A 17500-nucleotide genomic window follows, 5' to 3' on the forward strand; every position below is an offset into this window, starting at 1 on the left:
TCCCTCCCCCTACATACCCAGTCCCCCCTCACCTGCCCCTGCACCCTCTTCCTTCCCCTCCCTGCCCCTCCCTTCTCACCTGAAACAAACCTGTCCAACACCTGCAATAAATAGTGGCTTACTTTCTCACAGGTGACACGGAGAGAGAGAGAGAGAGAGAGAGAGAGAGAGAGAGAGAGAGAGAGAGAGAGAGAGAGAGAGAGAGAGATTAGTAGTAGGAGAAATAAAACAAAACAAGATTCGGAAATAGGAAAGAAAAGATGAAAAAGAAGAGAGAAGAAAAAGAAAAGAAAAGAAGAAAAAAGAAGTAGAAAAGAAAGCAAAACAAAAAAAAATGTAGAGGGAACAAGAAAGGACACAGTAAATAAAGGGAGAGAAGGAAAACGGAGGACACAACAGAAAACGGAGAGAAAATGGAGCAAGAATAACACAAAAGAAACAGGTAATTGAAAAAAAAAATGGAATCTTTTGTAATCACCAAGACGAAAAAAAAAATACATGAAAAAAAAGCGATTACATAACAGACGCAATAAAAGATTTTGTATAACCATCAATTTGAATCCGGTTTAATTTACTGAGGGTCGTTTTGATCCGTAATGGCACCCGGACTGTTATTAGGTGAGCCAGTCTCCATTATTACGACACCATAAACACCGGCCATCTTGTCTCCTTGCCACTGCACAAAACAGATGAATGTCGACAAGCGTGTGCATTTTTTTTTTCTGGTTTTGACTTGATGAGAGAGAGAGAGAGAGAGAGAGAGAGAGAGAGAGAGAGAGAGAGAGAGAGAGAGAGAGAGAGAGTGTACATATATAGTTTCATTGTTACTCGTATTTCCCTTTCATTCTTTCTCTTATCATATTTCCACTTACATCATTCTATCCTTTTTATCTTCTCTTCCCTTTTCCTTCACTTATTAATCTCCTTCTTCTGACCTAACCCAATAAATAAATAGAAGAAAACAAGTAAATATATAAACAAACAAATGACAGTAAACGTAAAAGAGAAAGAAAAAAACAAGTACAAGTCAACAAATATGAATAAACGAAGAATAAATAAACGAAACAACAAACAAACACAAAACAATAAACAAGAAAAAGAGAAAACACTTTAAAAGAAAAAAAAAATGCCAAAACTTTAAACTTGCGGGAAGGGAGGGAAGAGGGAAGGGGGAAGGAGGGAAGGGGGAGGGACGGAGGATCAGCGCCGAAACACGTTAGCGAAAAGAGGCGAACTAGATCCCACATCGAGATTGAATCACTTTTAAGAGGATCGAACCGGGCTTATCAACGCATGCGACTAGGTGTGTGTGTGCGGCGGCCCTCCCCACCTCCTTATGCGGCGCTACTTGGGCGGACGGCGGCATACGGGCGATAAGGAGGAAGATAGCAGAGAAGAGAGAGACAGAGAGAGTTGGTTATTGTTACGCCAGAGATGGTCCACGCCTCAGCCTCTCAGCCGTATAGAAAACGTGCTACTGACGCTGGTGCAGGAGAAAGTTATTGGGAAATTTAACCCCTGGCTGGCCTACGCTATTGAGACGGTTGTTTAGGGATTAATTAGGCGCAGGTGAGGCCAGGTGAGCTGATGCGAGGTGAGGTGGGGTGAGGGAAGGTTAAGCTAGCGAAGGTAAGATGGAGTTTAGTTGTGGTTAGGTTAGGTTAGATTAGGTTAGCGTAGGTTATATTAGGTTAGGTTAGGTTAGCGTAGGTTAGGTTAGGTTAGGTTAGCGTAGGTTAGGTTAAGGTAGGTTAGATGAGGTAAGGTTAGGAGAGGAAAGGTGAGGTTAGGTTAGGTTAGATGATATGAGGTAAGGTGAGGAGAGGAAAGGTAAAGTTGGATTAGGTTAGGTTAGGTTAGATGATATGAGGTTAGGTGAGGAGAGGAAAGGTAAAGTTGGATTAGGTTTGGTTAAGTGAGGAGAGGTGAGGTTAGGTTAGACAAAGTAAGATGAAGCCAAGTTGCGTAATGCGAAGGGAGATGAACACACAATCATCTCACTTACTCTTCACACTCTATCTCATCACTCGCTTTCCTTTCAGCCAGACCAACTTTCTTTAGCCTCAAAACATTACCTTTCCAATACTTAACCTCAACTCCAATAAACCCTTCCAGTTTCTCAAGGCTATACAGGTGAACCATTATACAGGTAACCTCAATACTACAGGTAAACTCCATTACACAGGTAACCTTCATTTTACAGGTAAACTCAATTACAGGTAAACTTAATTAAGATATTGGACCGAGAGGAAGAGAGAGAGAGAGAGAGAGAGATAAAGATAAAAAAAATACCTGTTTTATGGTTTAGCCCTCAGGAGGAAAGAAAGAAAAAATAAAAAGTTAGTGTGAGTATGCAAATGATGATGACAGGGAGGAAGAATGAACTAAAGGGAAGGAGAGAATGGAGAATGAATTACAGAAGGGAGGGATAGGGGAGGAAGGAATGGGGGGTAGAAGAAGGGAGAGATTACAAAAGAGAAAATAATTGTAAGGGAAGATAGAATAAGGAAATAAAGAAAAGAATGAAAGGAAATAAATAAAATCAGGAAAGAAAACCAGAGAGAGAGAGAGAGAGAGAGAGAGAGAGAGAGAGAGAACGCGTCAGAGGAAAGATAGACAAGAGGATAAGGAGAAGAAGTTGATAGCAGAAAAGAAGGAAGAGGAGGAGGAGGAGGAAGGGGGAGATGAAAGTATAGGGTAGAGTGGAGGTGTTGAGAGGAGGAAGGAGAGAAGGAGGGAAGGAGGGAAGGAGATAGACTGATAAAGAGAGAATAGCCCTATGTGGAAGAAAGAGAAGAAGGAAAATGAAAGAAATAGAGAGAATAAAGAGACACTGATGATGAAAGAGAAATAGAAAAGGAAGCGACAAAAGCAGGTAACACGAGAGAGAGAGAGAGAGAGAGAGAGAGAGAGAGAGAGAGAGAGAGAGAGAGAGAGAGAGAGAGAGAGAGAGAGAGAGGATGAGGGGGAGGTTAGCAAGGTGGTGACGGGAGAGAAAGTGCTTAGGAAGAAGGGAAGGGGAGGAGGGGAAGGAGAAGGGGATGAGGAGGAGGAGAAGGCAAGGGGGAGGTCAGCCGTGGAGGGAATGATCATAACTTCCAGAAATTAAGAGGAAGAATTGGATGAGAATTAAATACAAATGAGAAAGAAAGGAAGGAGGGACAGACACGAGAAAGACGGACGTAAGAATGAAAGATAATGATAAAACAAAGCAACGAATGAGAAAGTGAATGAGAGGATAGAAAAGTGTGAGGAGTAAACGAGAAATGGAGTGAAAATTTGACGGAAAGTATTAAAAGATGGAGGACGTAAGCGAGAAGTAAGAAAAATGAGTGAAAACGAGTGAGAAGAATGAGACAGTGGAATAAAAGTGAGCAGGAAATGAGGAATGGACTGGAAAATCTGATGAAAACTATGAAAAATTTAAGAATGGAAGCAAGAAAGATGAAAATTAATAGAAAGAAAAAATAAGCTAAAATGAAAATAAATGAAAAGAGATAAAAAAAGAAAAACACGACTCGATGAAGAGGAAGTGGATAATAGCTGAGATAGATGATAGTGAGGATGAGCAGTAGTGAAGAGTCGTGATGATGCTCGTGAAAGGAAGGGAAAATTGATGAAGGTAAATGAACGTGAATGAACTGAAAACTCTGCAGCGTAACGTGAGGACTCAGTGTTACGAGAGACGAAAAGATCTATTTATTTATGTATTTATTTATTTATTTATCTATTCATTAATTTTCTTACAGGTTTGTTTACGATTTTCTTTGTTTACGAATATCTTTGGTTTCACATTTCTTCATAAACTTGTTCACGAATTCAGTCTTTTTTTCTTTTTAATGAATTTACAAGCTTGTTTACGAAATCCCTTAAAAAAAGCTTGTTCACGAATTTATTGATAAGTTTGTTAACCGATTTCTTTACAACCTTTTTTTTTTTAACAAACCACGAATTTCTTTGTAAGTTTGTTTAATAATTTTTACTAACAAGCTGGTTTATGAATCTCTCTACAAGCTTGTTCAGGAATTTCTCTACAATTTAGTTTACGAATCTTCTTATAAGCTTGTTTACAAATTCTCTGCAAGTTTGTGTACGAATGAAGTGTTGAATCTTTACTTAACGAACCTGTGAAGTTATTTAATTAGAGACAATATTCTTCTCTCTTAAAAAAAAAAAATCTTACTTTTTGGACTTTCGTTTACTTTAGAACTTTTTTTTTACTTACAAATGAATAAGTAAAGTGAAATGAGTGAATAAGATGAGAAAAGGAAATGAAAAGAGCGGACACAAGGCTTCCACTTATCAAAACAAAAAAAGTGTAAGAACAACAAATGCCTTAAAATCGAAATACTGAAGAAAATTAATAGCGATCAAAACAAACAATCGTAGAGGCGAAATTAGCAGCAGTGTAACATAGAAATTTGATCCTTTTTTATATGATTGCCTTTTTCACCCTTCTCTTTCTCAATATCCTTCCTCCTTCTCCTCCTCCTCCTCCTCCTCCTCCTCCTCCTCCTCCTCCTCCTCCTCCTTCAAGTTAACTAAAACCCCTCTCCATCATCTCCTCCTCCTCCTCCTCCTCCTCCTCCTCCTCCTCCTCCTCCTCCTCCTCCTCCTCCTCCTCACTTTCACCTGGCCACATCACAGGTGAGCTGAGCGGAAGTGTCTGTCTGTCTGTCTCATCAAGGTGTAGGTGAGCTGGTTCTGTGTGTGTGTGTGTGTGTGTGTGTGTGTGTGTGTGTGTGTGTGTGTGATGAGTTGCACAGTAGTTGATACAAACATTTGGACACACACTGATACGAGTAACGGAATAAACATTATATATATCTTTTTTTTGGGGGGAGGGAGGGAGGGAGGGATAATCGAGATGGCGGAGTGAGTAAGAATAGAAGAGAAAGAAAAAAAATTGATGCTTGTTTAGATAGCTGTGGGATTAGTGACTTACTGGTGTTGTTACCATTATTATTATTATTATTATTATTATTATTATTATTATTATTATTATTATTATTATTATTATTATTATTGGTGGTGGTGGTGGTGGTGGTGGTGGTGGTGGTGGTGGTGGTATTTTATATCTCCTTTCTGTTCTCTGATTTACGATCCCTATTTTTAGCTTTCTCTCTCTCTCTCTCTCTCTCTCTCTCTCTCTCTCTCTCTCTCTCTCTCTCTCTCTCTCTCTCTCTCTCTCTCTCTCTCTCTCTCTCTCTCTCTCTCTCCATCACATTTATTTACATTCTCACCTCATTCTCGTAACATTTCCTGACTGAGTGATGAAGAAAACCCAACACAACAAAACACAATTCCTCGTACTAATTCTGACCTTTTTCTCACACTTAAGGTCACGAGGCGCAAGGCACACGCGGGTCAGGAAATCCATGGAAGAGACAGTCGAATAAAAAAAGATCCCTGACGCATGCACGGGTGGAGTTAAAGGTACGTTCACGAGGTCCATTTATATATTGCACCTTAAACCTTATCATGTCCATCAGTTGGGCTTTTAAACCTGACCTTTAAATAGTGGCGTACCTTAGGGGAGGTGGACAGAAAGAGAGAGAGAGAGAGAGAGAGAGAGAGAGAGAGAGAGAGAGAGAGAGAGAGAGAGAGAGAGAGAGAGAGAACGTAAATTTATCATATACGTACGTGCTTTTATTACCTGTCTTTACCTGTCCAAATATACCCTGAAGACTCTCATTAGTTGTGGAGGTAACGAATGCAGGTGTGTGTGTGTGTGTGTGGGAAGGGGGGAGTGGAGTACAGGTGCAGTGGATGGCTTGTGGGGGGGGGTCCGCGTCTCTCTCTCTCTCTCTCTCTCTCTCTCTCTCTCTCTCTCTCTCTCTCTCTCTCTCTCTCTCTCTCTCTCTCTCTCTCTCTCTCTCTCTCTCTCTCTCTCTCTCTCTCTCTCTCTCTCTCCCCCGCCCCCGACGCCACAGCAGCGGTCAAGACTTTCACCTCAGTTAGCCACAGCCTGACTCCTAGACGCTCTTCCTTCTATCCTTCATCCTGCACCTCCTATCCTTCCCTCCCTCTCTCCCTCCCTCCATCCCTCCCTCCCTCCTTTTTTAACTATGCCTTAAGGTTCTGCTTTTACACTGCTCTCTCTCTCTCTCTCTCTCTCTCTCTCTCTCTCTCTCTCTCTCTCTCTCTCTCTCTCTCTCTCTCTCTCTCTCTCTCTCTCTCTCTCTCTCTCTCTCGTTCTCAATTACCTGCCAGACAAGCTTACCAGAGAGAGAGAGAGAGAGAGAGAGAGAGAGAGAGAGAGAGAGAGAGATTTGAGCTGGAATTTGACCTCTACGTGTCCGCGGGTGTGGGGGTGGGTGGGCTTGGGGGGCAGGGGGGCGGAGTAAGGGGACGTGCAGGCGGGGGGGGGAGTCGTGGCCAGGTCGTTAAAATGTATAGTCGTGCACCCATTCGTGAGAGTAAAGGAGAAAGGTAGCGATGGTGGTAGTAGTAGTAGTAGTAGTAGTAGTAGTAGTAGTAGTAGTAGTAGTATGATAGAGGTAGGCGAGACAGACAGACAGACAGATGGAGATGCATAAAGAGACAGGTAAATAGACAGACAGACAGACAGACAGACAGGTAAACAAAGGATTAATAGGTGAAACAAGTAGATAGACAGACAGACAGACAGACAGACAGACAGACAGGTAAACAAAGGATTAATAGGTGAAACAAGTAGACAGACAGACAGACAGACAGACAGGTAAACAAAGGATTAATAGGTGAAACAAGTAGATAGACAGACAGACAGACAGACAGACAGACAGAATACATATTATTCTTTCCAAATCCATGAAATTCTATAAACAAAAAATCAATAATAATCAATAATAATAATAATGATGATGATGAAGAAGAAAGCCAGACTTTTTTTTTATTTTCTTTCTCGTGTCTTGTAAGGAAAAAAGTTTCAACCGCGTGTTTTTTTTCCCCCTTTCCTTTCCTTTCCTCTTGTTTTTGCTGCAGTGTATCGTCTCTCTGTCTGTCTGTCTGCCTGTCTGTCTGTCTTTCTTTCTTTCTCCACTCATTCTTTCTTTTATTCCTTCCTTCCTGCATTTTTGTTCATCTCTCATAATTACTCTTCCTCCTTTCTTTTCCTCGTTTTTTTTTCCTTCATTCCTTTTTCCTGCCTGTCATATTTTTCCTCATTTTTTTAGGCTGTACCTTTCATCACTTTTCCTTCCTTCCACACTTCTATCCTTTTCTTCCCCTTCCTTCCTTCCTTCCTTCCTTTAATCTCACATCTTATCTCTTACCCTTCCTGTTCTCCTTACCTTCCCTCCCTCACTCCCTCCTTCCCTCCCTTAGTCACTTTCCTCTTCCTATCCCTTTGCTTTTCCATATTTTGCAAACTCTCAAAGGAAAAAACAGACAGGTGAACCTTCTTGTGAGTTTCTTCCTTTCCCATCCCTGTTCCAGCCTCCCTTCCCATCAGTCTGGCCTGCCCGCGCCTGGACGAGGGACCTTTAGCATGTGGAGGAGGAGGAGGAGGAGGAGGAGGAGGAGGAGGAGGAGGAGGAGGAGGAAGAGAAGCAGGTTCGCCAGACTCTTGCTTATTAACCTCAGACACACGTTCCTTTCTCTCTCTCTCTCTCTCTCTCTCTCTCTCTCTCTCTCTCTCTCTCTCTCTCTCTCTCTCTCTCTCTCTCTCTCTCTCTCTTGCGGTTCTATTTTTGGTTCTGATTCAGGAAATATAGGAAAATGTACGGTGATAGTAGTAGTAATAGTAGTAGTAGTAGTAGTAGTAGTAGTAGTAGTAGTAGTAGTAAAGATGCAGGTTCATCATATAAAATAGGACATATTAGTAAATGAATAAATGAACAAGTACTGAGAGAGAGAGAGAGAGAGAGAGAGAGAGAGAGAGAGAGAGAGAGAGAGAGAGAGAGAAACAAGATGACTCGCCAAATCTTACCTTTACGACGAGGAGGAAGAGTACCACCCTCATCTTGGGCTGAGAAACCTGCAAAGACCAGACACAACACGATCAGACTCTATATTACGTGTACAAGTAAGACTGAATCCCTTTACAGTAAGATTCAATCCCTTATACTTCCGATCCTCACCCCAGTGTCCCGTACATTGTGTCATCTATAGTCATGTTTATTTTTGTCTTTTTTTTTTTTTCGTTTTGTTGAGTCTATTTGTAGTTAGGTCAGATATTCATTTTATTTATTTTTTTTTTCAATTATGTGTTTCCTTGCGTTCTTTTTTGTAATATTCTTGTTTTCTCACTTTTTCGTTATATATTTAATTTTCCAACTGACTGACTGACTGACTGACTGACTGACTGACTGACTGACTGACTGACTGACTGACTGACTGACTGACTGGCTGGCTGGCTGACTGACTGACTGACTGACTGACTGACTGACTGACTGACTGACTGACTGACTGGCTGGCAAACTGACTGACTAACTAACAAGCTGAATGAATTAAATGACTTCTTGTTTGCATGAATAACCGGCTGACTGACTGACAGACTGGCAAACTGGCTGACTCATATTTTAAACTGTGTAATTGAACAAAATATTAAGAGAAAAAACAGGTAATAATACTTTCCTTGTAAGCTAAAAGAGAAGTTCAGTGTTTGTTAATCTTGCTTTTGAATTGAAACTTTGTAATCTTAGTAATGTTTTTTTTTTTTTTTGTGTGTGTGTGTGTGTTTTGTGTGTTTTATCTGTGCTACGATTAATGCCATTGGGTTACTGCAGAGAGAGAGAGAGAGAGAGAGGGGGGCGGGGTTGGAATCTGGGTCAGGCTTACGCTTCTTTGTAATGCTTAGATCAGTGTTCCTGTGATGCATTCATGAGTTTACATTCTTCTGGTGATAAAATAAATTGTGCATTCGCCACGTGATTATTTCTTTGATTGTCTCTCCAATGACGTGTTTTATTTTAGTTTCTCGTTTGTAATTCTATGTTCTCTTGTGTGTCTTGTCAGTTTTATTAATTTGACTTTTCCAATACGTTCTTGTTTTCTTTTTTTTTTCATTATTATTATTTCGTATCTCACTTGTTTAATTTTGATGTGATACTTTCTTATTTATTTCATCATGTGCATTTAAATTCTTCGTTACCTTTTTTTTTTTTTATCACACGCATTTGTTTATCATTTGGTTTGACAGTGTGTCGCTTACCTGTCTTAAATGTTTTGTTTTGTTATTCTTTCTTTTCTCTCTCTCATGTGTTTCTTTGGTCAGTCGTTGTTCCTCAGGCAAACACTTGACACAAAACACTTGACAGCTTTCGAGTGTAACCACCACAAAGCAAATACTTAATAAGGCAGTGAATCTATTTACATTTTGGCCGGAAAATTAATGTACTGAAGAGAAACATTAATCCCTCGTGTTTAGTAATTACATAATTACATTTAAAAACTAACGAATTACTAACATCACTTTACCTTTTGATGGGACGCCTAAGGGTGTAGTTGAAAAAAATAATAATAATAATCTTTCTTGTCTCACCGTTACGCAATACAAACACTGAAAGACTCAAGAATTACGTAAAATTTTCCCTCCTCCACTTCAGGAAATACTTCAACATCACTGAATCATTTGTTGTTTTTATCCAACATGTGAAATCCTTGATATTTTTTGCCTACAACTTAAAATACATGAATTATTTGCATTTACACTTAGTACAAAAAAAAAAAAAAAAAGTTCTTTATCTATATATATATATTTTTTTTTCGATCACAATAAAGGACGCACTTCAAATGACCAATCAGGTGAGAGCAACAGTCACCCCAGCCAATCACAACAAAGGAGCCAGATTCAAAGGACCAATCACATCCACCATGACACTTGACAAATGACGCTGTGCAGTTTTGAAAGTCCTATACAAATGACTCACTGGGACTCACACGGTTCAGTAAGTGACCGAGGACGACCCACCTGACGCCCAACAGATGACTGGCCACACCCGCGCCGCCTCCCAGCCACTCGTCTAAAGTACTCCACATAAAGTACCCCCCACCCCCCTGTCTCCCGCCAAGGTCGCTTTCTTACCCACAGAAAGTAGCGCATTAAAAAGTAAACAAAGCTGACGGTCTGACACACGAGTACTGGCGCGCCTGTCTTGCTTCCCTGCGTCTGGAAAGTAATGTACGGTTTTTTTGCTTTTTTGTTGACGTTTTTATGCCTTGAGAAGTAACGCAGGTGTCAAGTCAGTGCCTTCAAAGTACTCCATTTTTGCTTAGTTGTTATTTTTGTTTGGTTGTCACTCCACACTTGAAAATGATCGCTTTATAGTGAAAAGTTCCCCGTTTATGCTGAAAAATTGCCTCTTCATACTGAAAAGTTACCCTTTTATACTGAAAAATTGCCTCTTTATACTGAAAAATTATTCCTTTATGTTGAAATTTGCCGCTTTATGCTGAAAAATTACACCTATATACTGAAAAATTATCCCTTTTATACTGAAAAATTGCCACTTCATACTGAAAATTACCTTTTATACTGAAAAATTACGCCTTTATGCTTGCAAGTGATTCATTTACCCTACAAAGATCTCATTACCTGTTAAAGCATTCACTCCACTAAAAATTCCCTTTAGTCATACAAGTGGTTACCTTACACTTAAAAATCACTTTACTGTTTAAAAAGACTCGAAATTGTTCCTTTGAAAACCAGAGCACTTCATCTCTTTGTGGTTTGAAAACATCCCACGTGTTGTGCCTTAAAAAGTAACAGACCCAAGTAGTTTAGGTTAGGTTAAAATTATGCATCCCTAAATACGAGTAATACAAAATTTAAGTTTTAACTTTTAAAAACAGGAGCTTTTAAAATTGTTAACAAAATCTAATACTTTTTTTTGTATGTCTTTAAAAATAGGACAGATTTTAAGCAGATCTGGCTCCTTTACACCTTAATGGTACGAGATTTAGGCTTAGGCATTCAGAAATAGGTGGTTTGGTCTTTCGGGATTGTAAGATTCCCACAGTACACTTTGAAGACAACTTTGGCACTTTTCCCTTGCATGATACAACCTTTAAGTTTCTCCAACCTTTACAGTTTTGCTATTTAACCCTTTCACTCCTAATGGCACATCTTTCCTTACCCACTGACCACTCCGGCACGTTGCTTCTCATGCTAAACACTTTGCTAAACATTATTCCTGATGGAAACCACAAAATATATCCTTTTTCATGCGTTTTCTTTGCTGTAGATGTTAATGTAGATTTTATACGTTGCTTCTAGTGGTGTTAATTGTCGCATATCACAGTGGAAGGGTTAAAAAGCAGGTGATTGTTCCCCACCTTACTGCGAGCCGTTAACAGTTTCTTTCTCGAGATTAACCTTAGTTTTAGTGTTAAGCCTCCCATCCCTCCCCCCAAGACCCATTTTCTATTTTAATTGTAACAGCTGCCATGCTAATACACCGTTTATTATTATTATTATTATTATTATTATTATTATTATTATTATTATTATTATTATTATTATTATTATCATTATTATTATTATTATTATTATCATTATTATTTCATTTCTTCAAAGTTTCACTGAATAACACAATTGAATGAGGTTTTTTTTTTTTTTTTTTTTTTTTTGTGCCTTGAAAAAGAAGCAAATATTGACGCTCCACTTCCCTTAAAAGCCACCAACACCTTTCCTTTTATTGACTTTAAAACTCTATATAATCTGGTCCTTTTCTCACCCTTTAAAAACATAAAACTCTCTCTTTTTCTCTTTTTTTTTTACCGCATTAATAAAGCCAGCTCTCTCTCTCTCTCTCTCTCTCTCTCTCTCTCTCTCTCTCTCTCTCTCTCTCTCTCTCTCTCTCTCTCTCTCTCTCTCTCTCTCTCTCTCTCTCTCTCTCTCTCTCTCATTTAAGTCATTCAAGTGAAAGTGAAATTTAAGTAAAGAATGAAAGGATTAAGATAGAGCCAGCATCTCTCTCTCTCTCTCTCTCTCTCTCTCTCTCTCTCTCTCTCTCTCTCTCTCTCTCTCTCTCTCTCTCTCTCTCTCTCTCTCTCTCTCTCTCTCTCTCTCTCTCTCTCTCTCTCTCTCTCGTCATGAATATAATTAGCTTTAGTGCAAGTTTGACCTCGACGTCCTTAGAGAGAGAGAGAGAGAGAGAGAGAGAGAGACAGAGAGAGAGAGGTTGGGGGGGAGAGTGGAATAGACAGGTAAACACGCCAGCACGAGTGAGTGGGGAGGGGGGGGGGTGTCAGACAGCATACCTTTGCGAGTGTCCAGTACAACACTTACAAACCCGCTGCCCGCCACACGCCGCTGCCAGACGTGTGGGTAACGGTGCTGCCCTTTCACTTTCAATGGCATCGTGTGTGTGTGTGTGTGTGTGTGTGTGTGCGTGTGTTGATAGACTCTCACGTACGGACACAGCTCATCTACACACACACACACACACACACTCTATAACACACAGACACACACACATGCACTTATCCAACCTTGTAAAAATGCGTGTGTGTGTGTATGTATGTATGTATGTATGTATGTATGTATGTATGTATGTATGTATGTGTCAGTCATTTAACCTAACTAAGCATATATGTGTGTATGTGTGTATGTATGTCTCTTAACCCTCTATTTTACTTATATGTTTGCATTTCTCACGCACGCACACACACACACACACACACACACACACACACACACACACACACACACACACACACACACACACACACACACACACGTTTCTTTTTAACACAAACCAATCAGAGAACACGTCAGGACACCTGGGCCAATGGGAGTTAAGTCTGGTCCCTTAGCAATTCCTTTCAACCAATCACGGCTCGACTACCTGTCCGGATAGCCAATCAGCTGCGTTTATCACCTGCCATGCGCCCGCCCCCCTGGAGAGTGACTAAATAGGTCTATATGTTTGCTGACGGTCCCCTAGCGCCCCCTCCACCCCCCTCAGCCCCCCTCATGCCTTTTCTACCTGCCCCCCTCCGCCCCCTTACCTGTCGCTCTGCCTACCTGTTGTGTGTTTGTTTATTGGTAAGAAAAGCTCTCTCTCTCTCTCTCTCTCTCTCTCTCTCTCTCTCTCTCTCTCTCTCTCTCTCTCTCTCTCTCTCTCTCTCTCTCTCTCTCTCTCTACTTTCTAATAAAAATTTCATAGTTTTTTTCTTTTTTTCCTTTTATATTCATCTATTTTTTGTTACTATATATTTTCTCGCCTTCATTATCATTAAATTTAAAGACAAGTAACTCAGTCGTGTCTTTTTCATTTCTTATTTACGTTTGTTTTCCTCTTGTCTTTACTTCCTCTCTTCTTTTTTTTTTTCCGCCGCAAACCTGACCAGGAAAGTCACTACCTTACCTTGAGGAAAAGTTTTATTGCTTTTGAATCACTTTAGAGAAACCTCATCGCCGCGTCCTTCAAGAAAAACAATTAAAAAAGTAAATCTCTCAATATATCCATTTTCTTGTATATTTCTATCGTCTTGCTTTTTTCTTTCTTTCTTTTTTTCTCTTTTGTTCAAACTTTTTAATTCGAACCATCAAATTAGTGACCGTCTTTTTTTTCTTTTTTTTTCCCATACCACGTAAGTATTTCCAGCAGCGTTGTTAAGTTTTGTTTGCAGAGAAAGTTTATCGTGTATATTTGCATCTGTTCTCTTTTTTCACATTGCTTTCTTATTTAATCTTCCTCTTTCTCCTTCATTTTTATCTTCTATGTTTGCTAATAACAGTGTTTTATTATTTTATCTTTTTTTTTTTGGCTTTCTCTCTCTCTCTCTCTCTCTTTTAATATATCTAATTCTATATTTCCCGCCGTAAATCTTCGTCATTTTATACCAATATATTTTTCATTTGTATATATTTTTTATCGTCTCCGTGTTTATCTATTTAGGTCACCTGTCTGTCTCTTTATTTACCTGTGACACTTCATTGCTCACCTGCCTGTCTGTTTGCCCACCTGTCCATCTATCTCTGTGTCTGTCTGAATTACTAAGCACCCAGGTGAGTTTCGCTTCATACCTGAGTACCTGATTAATTAGTGAGCACACCTGTGGGTTTGGAAGGAGGAGGAGGAGACGAAGAGGAGAGGAGAGAACGGTAAAGGGTGGATGAAGAAGACAGGTAGGACAGGTAGAGGTCAGAGAGGAAGAGGTGAGAGAGAAGGACAGGTAAGAATTGGTAAGGAATTATGAAGGAAAAAAAGATGATGATTGAGATAAAAAGGATGGAAAGGTGTTAAAGAGGGAAAAATATAAAGGAACAAGATAAAGAGGGGTAATAAAACAGGGGATTAAAGAGAGATACGAATGGAAGATAAAAGAGAAAAGAGAGAAGGGTTTAAAAAGAGATGGGATAAAAAGAGAGACAGGGATACAGATTAACAAGAAAAAGAGAAACTTAAAAAGAAGATAAAAGAGTGAAAGGTAAATAAAGAAAATAATATAGGAGAGGATAAAAGAGAAGGAGGGTGAGAAGAGATAACAGATAAAAGAAAAATAAAGGAGAATGAGGATGAAAGTAAAAAAAATAACAAACGAGATGGATGGAAGGCCAGATTGTGGAAGATAAAACGTGGAGAAGGAGGAGGAGGAAGAAGAAGAAGGAGAAGAATACTGAGGAGGGAGAAGAGAAAAAAATGAAGGAGAAAGATTAGTAGTGAGTAGGAGGAAGGAGTTAACGAGATAGGAAGAAGGGAGAGTGGGAAATAGTGATGAGGAGAGGAAGAGGAGGAGGAGGAGGTGGAGGAGGAGGAGGAGAGAAGAGGACAAGAAGGAGCAGGTTTTCTCTCTCAGTGAGGTTGACTGGGCCAGCTGAGGAAGAGAAATTAATATTTTTTTTTACTATTCTTATACTCGCTGCCCGACTCTCTCTGCGTCTGTGTGTGTGTGTGTGTGTGTGTGTGTGTGTGTGTGTGTGTGTGTGTGTGTGTGTGTGTGTGTGTGTGTGTGTGTGTGTGTGTGTGTGTGTGTGTGTGTGTGTGTGTTGTCATGATTTGTTTACAAGTACGAGTCATTTATTTGTATTTTCTTTCTTTCTTAGGTAAAAACATTAATCGATGTGTTATTTTTATTATTATTTTTTTTTCTCGTATTTGAATTTCTTGTAACACTTCAAGAAAAAAAAAGTCATGGCCACTATTATCATTGCTATCTGGAATTCAAGTTTTTTTTCTAATCTTTTTTATTACTTTTTTTGAGTTAGCAAGTGAGATACAATAGTCAATAAATCTACTTTTGTTTGCACTGTCTTATTTGTCTCAACTTTTCAAAACTTTTCTAAACAATTCATGAGGCGATAAACATAAAAGATGATGGGGCAAGTCTGGCCACCATCACGACCACCAATATTTTCTCTTCCCACCAGAGGAATGAAAAGACGCCACCTTGACACATCTGAAAATGATCAAACACTCTACCTCACTATACCTCAAGTCTAAAAAACAAAAAAAATAGTTACCTTGACACACTAAGAAACGCACGAACTGAACAAGACACACCTATAGAACTATACAAAAGTGTCCTCTTCATTTACATGCGTCAGTCAACACCTTTACCTCACCTTGAAAACATTAACAGGTAACCGTGACATAAACACGCCGAGAAACCAGAGAATGAACAAGTGTTTTCATCATTAGGACAAGGAGAGAGAGAGAGAGAGAGAGAGAGAGAGAGAGAGAGAGAGAGAGAGAGAGAGAGAGAGAGAGAGAGAGAGAGATTTAATTTCGTTTTCTTTCCCTAGTCAGTTTTACAGAATGAACTTACGTCACAATTCAGTTCAGAGAGAGAGAGAGAGAGAGAGAGAGAGAGAGAGAGAGAGAGAGAGAGAGAGAGAGAGAAAGAGAGAGAGAGCATTTCAGACAGACAGATCGCTAGATAGATAGAGACAGACAGATACAAAGAGACGAACAGAATCGGAAATCAGTGAGGTTCTTATACACACACACACACACACACACACACACACACGCACACAGTAACCTTTCGTCTTGCCCCAAATGGTTACCTGTGCTCTAGATCATAACATTACAATCACCTGGACCACGCGGGGCAGGTGAGGCAGGTAAGGTGAAGCCAGCACACACACCTGTCTTCCCAGCAACACCTCACCTGATAATACTCTCTCTCTCTCTCTCTCTCTCTCTCTCTCTCTCTCTCTCTCTCTCTCTCTCTCTCTCTCTCTCTCTCTCTCTCTCTCTCTCTCTCTCTCTCTCTTAGTTTTTAGTGTTTTTAAGGGTCAAATTACCTAGTTAGCTTTTCCCCTTCCACTCACAGTCACAAAGAATAATCGCCCTTACGAGTCTATCATTTAAGTGCCAAAGTGTCCAGCAGTGTTGCCAGGCCTAAGTTGACAGAATGGGGAGCTTCCTTCCTTTAACAACCATCTTACAAGTTACGTAGTTATTCAGTCCCTGCTCGTTAACACTGAGGCGTTTCATCTCGACTGCGTTTAAGGGACTAGTGGAAATGATCGGTATTTTTAAGGTTTTCACGATACGAGTGATAATGATTTTGTGCCACCAGGAGACAAAAGACCCAAGAGAACCCAGCCAGTCATCTCTGTGAACTTCGAAAACCTTAATGATAAAACTACAAAATACTTCTGAATACAAGGCTTCCACTCCTTCATTTGTTCCTCCCCGTGCCCTGGTCTTGAGAGAGGCTTGTGCGCGTGTCCAGGGCGTGTGAGGCTCGTGGGGGAGGTTGGTGAGAGGGAGGGGGGACAGTAGTTCTTTGGGCCAGTCGCTAGTCAGACAAGAGTAGGCCAGCAGTGTTTGGTAACGATAACTGTCTACTGAGCGCTAAGTAGGAACGTCGCCACCCGCCCTCCTCTGCCCCCGCCACCTGCTTGGGGTTGAGTCTCTGGTCAGGGGCTTGTCTCTGGTGTTCTGTGTCCCGGCTTCGAGTCCCAGGTAGTGGTAGTAGTGGTGATAGTGGTCTCTCTGTGTGTGTGTTGCGCCTCTGTGTCTTTCTGTCTCTCTCTCTCTCTCCTTTCATAAAATCTCAGGGTTTTTTTTTGGTTACTTAATCACTGCCGCCGTCGCGCTCTCCTCCTTCCTCCTTCCTCCTTTCTCCTCGGCATCGTCATCGTCGTCGTCCTTTCACACACACACACACACACACACACACACACACACACACACACACACACACACACACGTCGTACACCGTTCCTCTCACTGTGTCAACTTTCATTCCTCGTCTTCTTCGTCAGCAGAACAGCAACACTTCGCTCGTCTTGTCCTCCTCTTGTCTCTCTTCTGTATCACTCATTCAGTCACTTCTGCACCACACCCTTCACCGCCTCCGTCAAGTTTTGCATTAGTCCGTCCACCTTCACTACCTCCTTCGTCAGTAGAAACACACCTTCCCTGGAGACCGAGTACCCTTCACTTTCAACACCACCGCCAGAGCCGCTTAGTGTACCGTAGAGCCGAGATGCCCTTTGAGTCCCTCCGTCAGTAGTCCAGAGCCTGAGTGTCCCTTGGTAACCCGAGTCCCTTACACCAGCACCTGCAACTTACCTGACAACCTTCCCTCCAAGATAAGTATATAGCACATAAAG

General features: G+C 40.6%; 1 protein-coding gene and 1 long non-coding RNA gene across 3 annotated transcripts in view; one reads left to right on the forward strand and one right to left on the reverse strand.

Annotated features, from left to right (window-relative positions):
* Positions 1 to 17500, forward strand: part of LOC135093622 (uncharacterized) — a 132536-nt gene that overhangs the window by 97145 nt on the left and 17891 nt on the right. The window contains exon 3 of the long non-coding RNA XR_010263434.1: positions 5342 to 5436. This is a non-coding gene — a long non-coding RNA (uncharacterized LOC135093622). The remainder of the gene's footprint in view (positions 1 to 5341; positions 5437 to 17500) is intronic.
* LOC135093621 (mucin-2-like) overlaps positions 1 to 17500 on the reverse strand; it is a 101094-nt gene that overhangs the window by 83458 nt on the left and 136 nt on the right. For both annotated transcript variants that reach the window (XM_063993039.1, XM_063993040.1), the window contains exons 1-2: positions 17460 to 17500; positions 7913 to 7960 (exon numbers count right to left, since the gene is read on the reverse strand). The exon at positions 17460 to 17500 is cut by the window's right edge. In XM_063993039.1, coding sequence (XP_063849109.1) covers positions 7913 to 7945 — 33 coding nt within the window. In that variant the 5' untranslated portion in view covers positions 7946 to 7960; positions 17460 to 17500. The remainder of the gene's footprint in view (positions 1 to 7912; positions 7961 to 17459) is intronic.

The sequence above is a fragment of the Scylla paramamosain genome, chromosome 43 (assembly GCF_035594125.1).
Source record: "Scylla paramamosain isolate STU-SP2022 chromosome 43, ASM3559412v1, whole genome shotgun sequence".
NCBI lineage: Eukaryota > Metazoa > Arthropoda > Malacostraca > Decapoda > Portunidae > Scylla > Scylla paramamosain.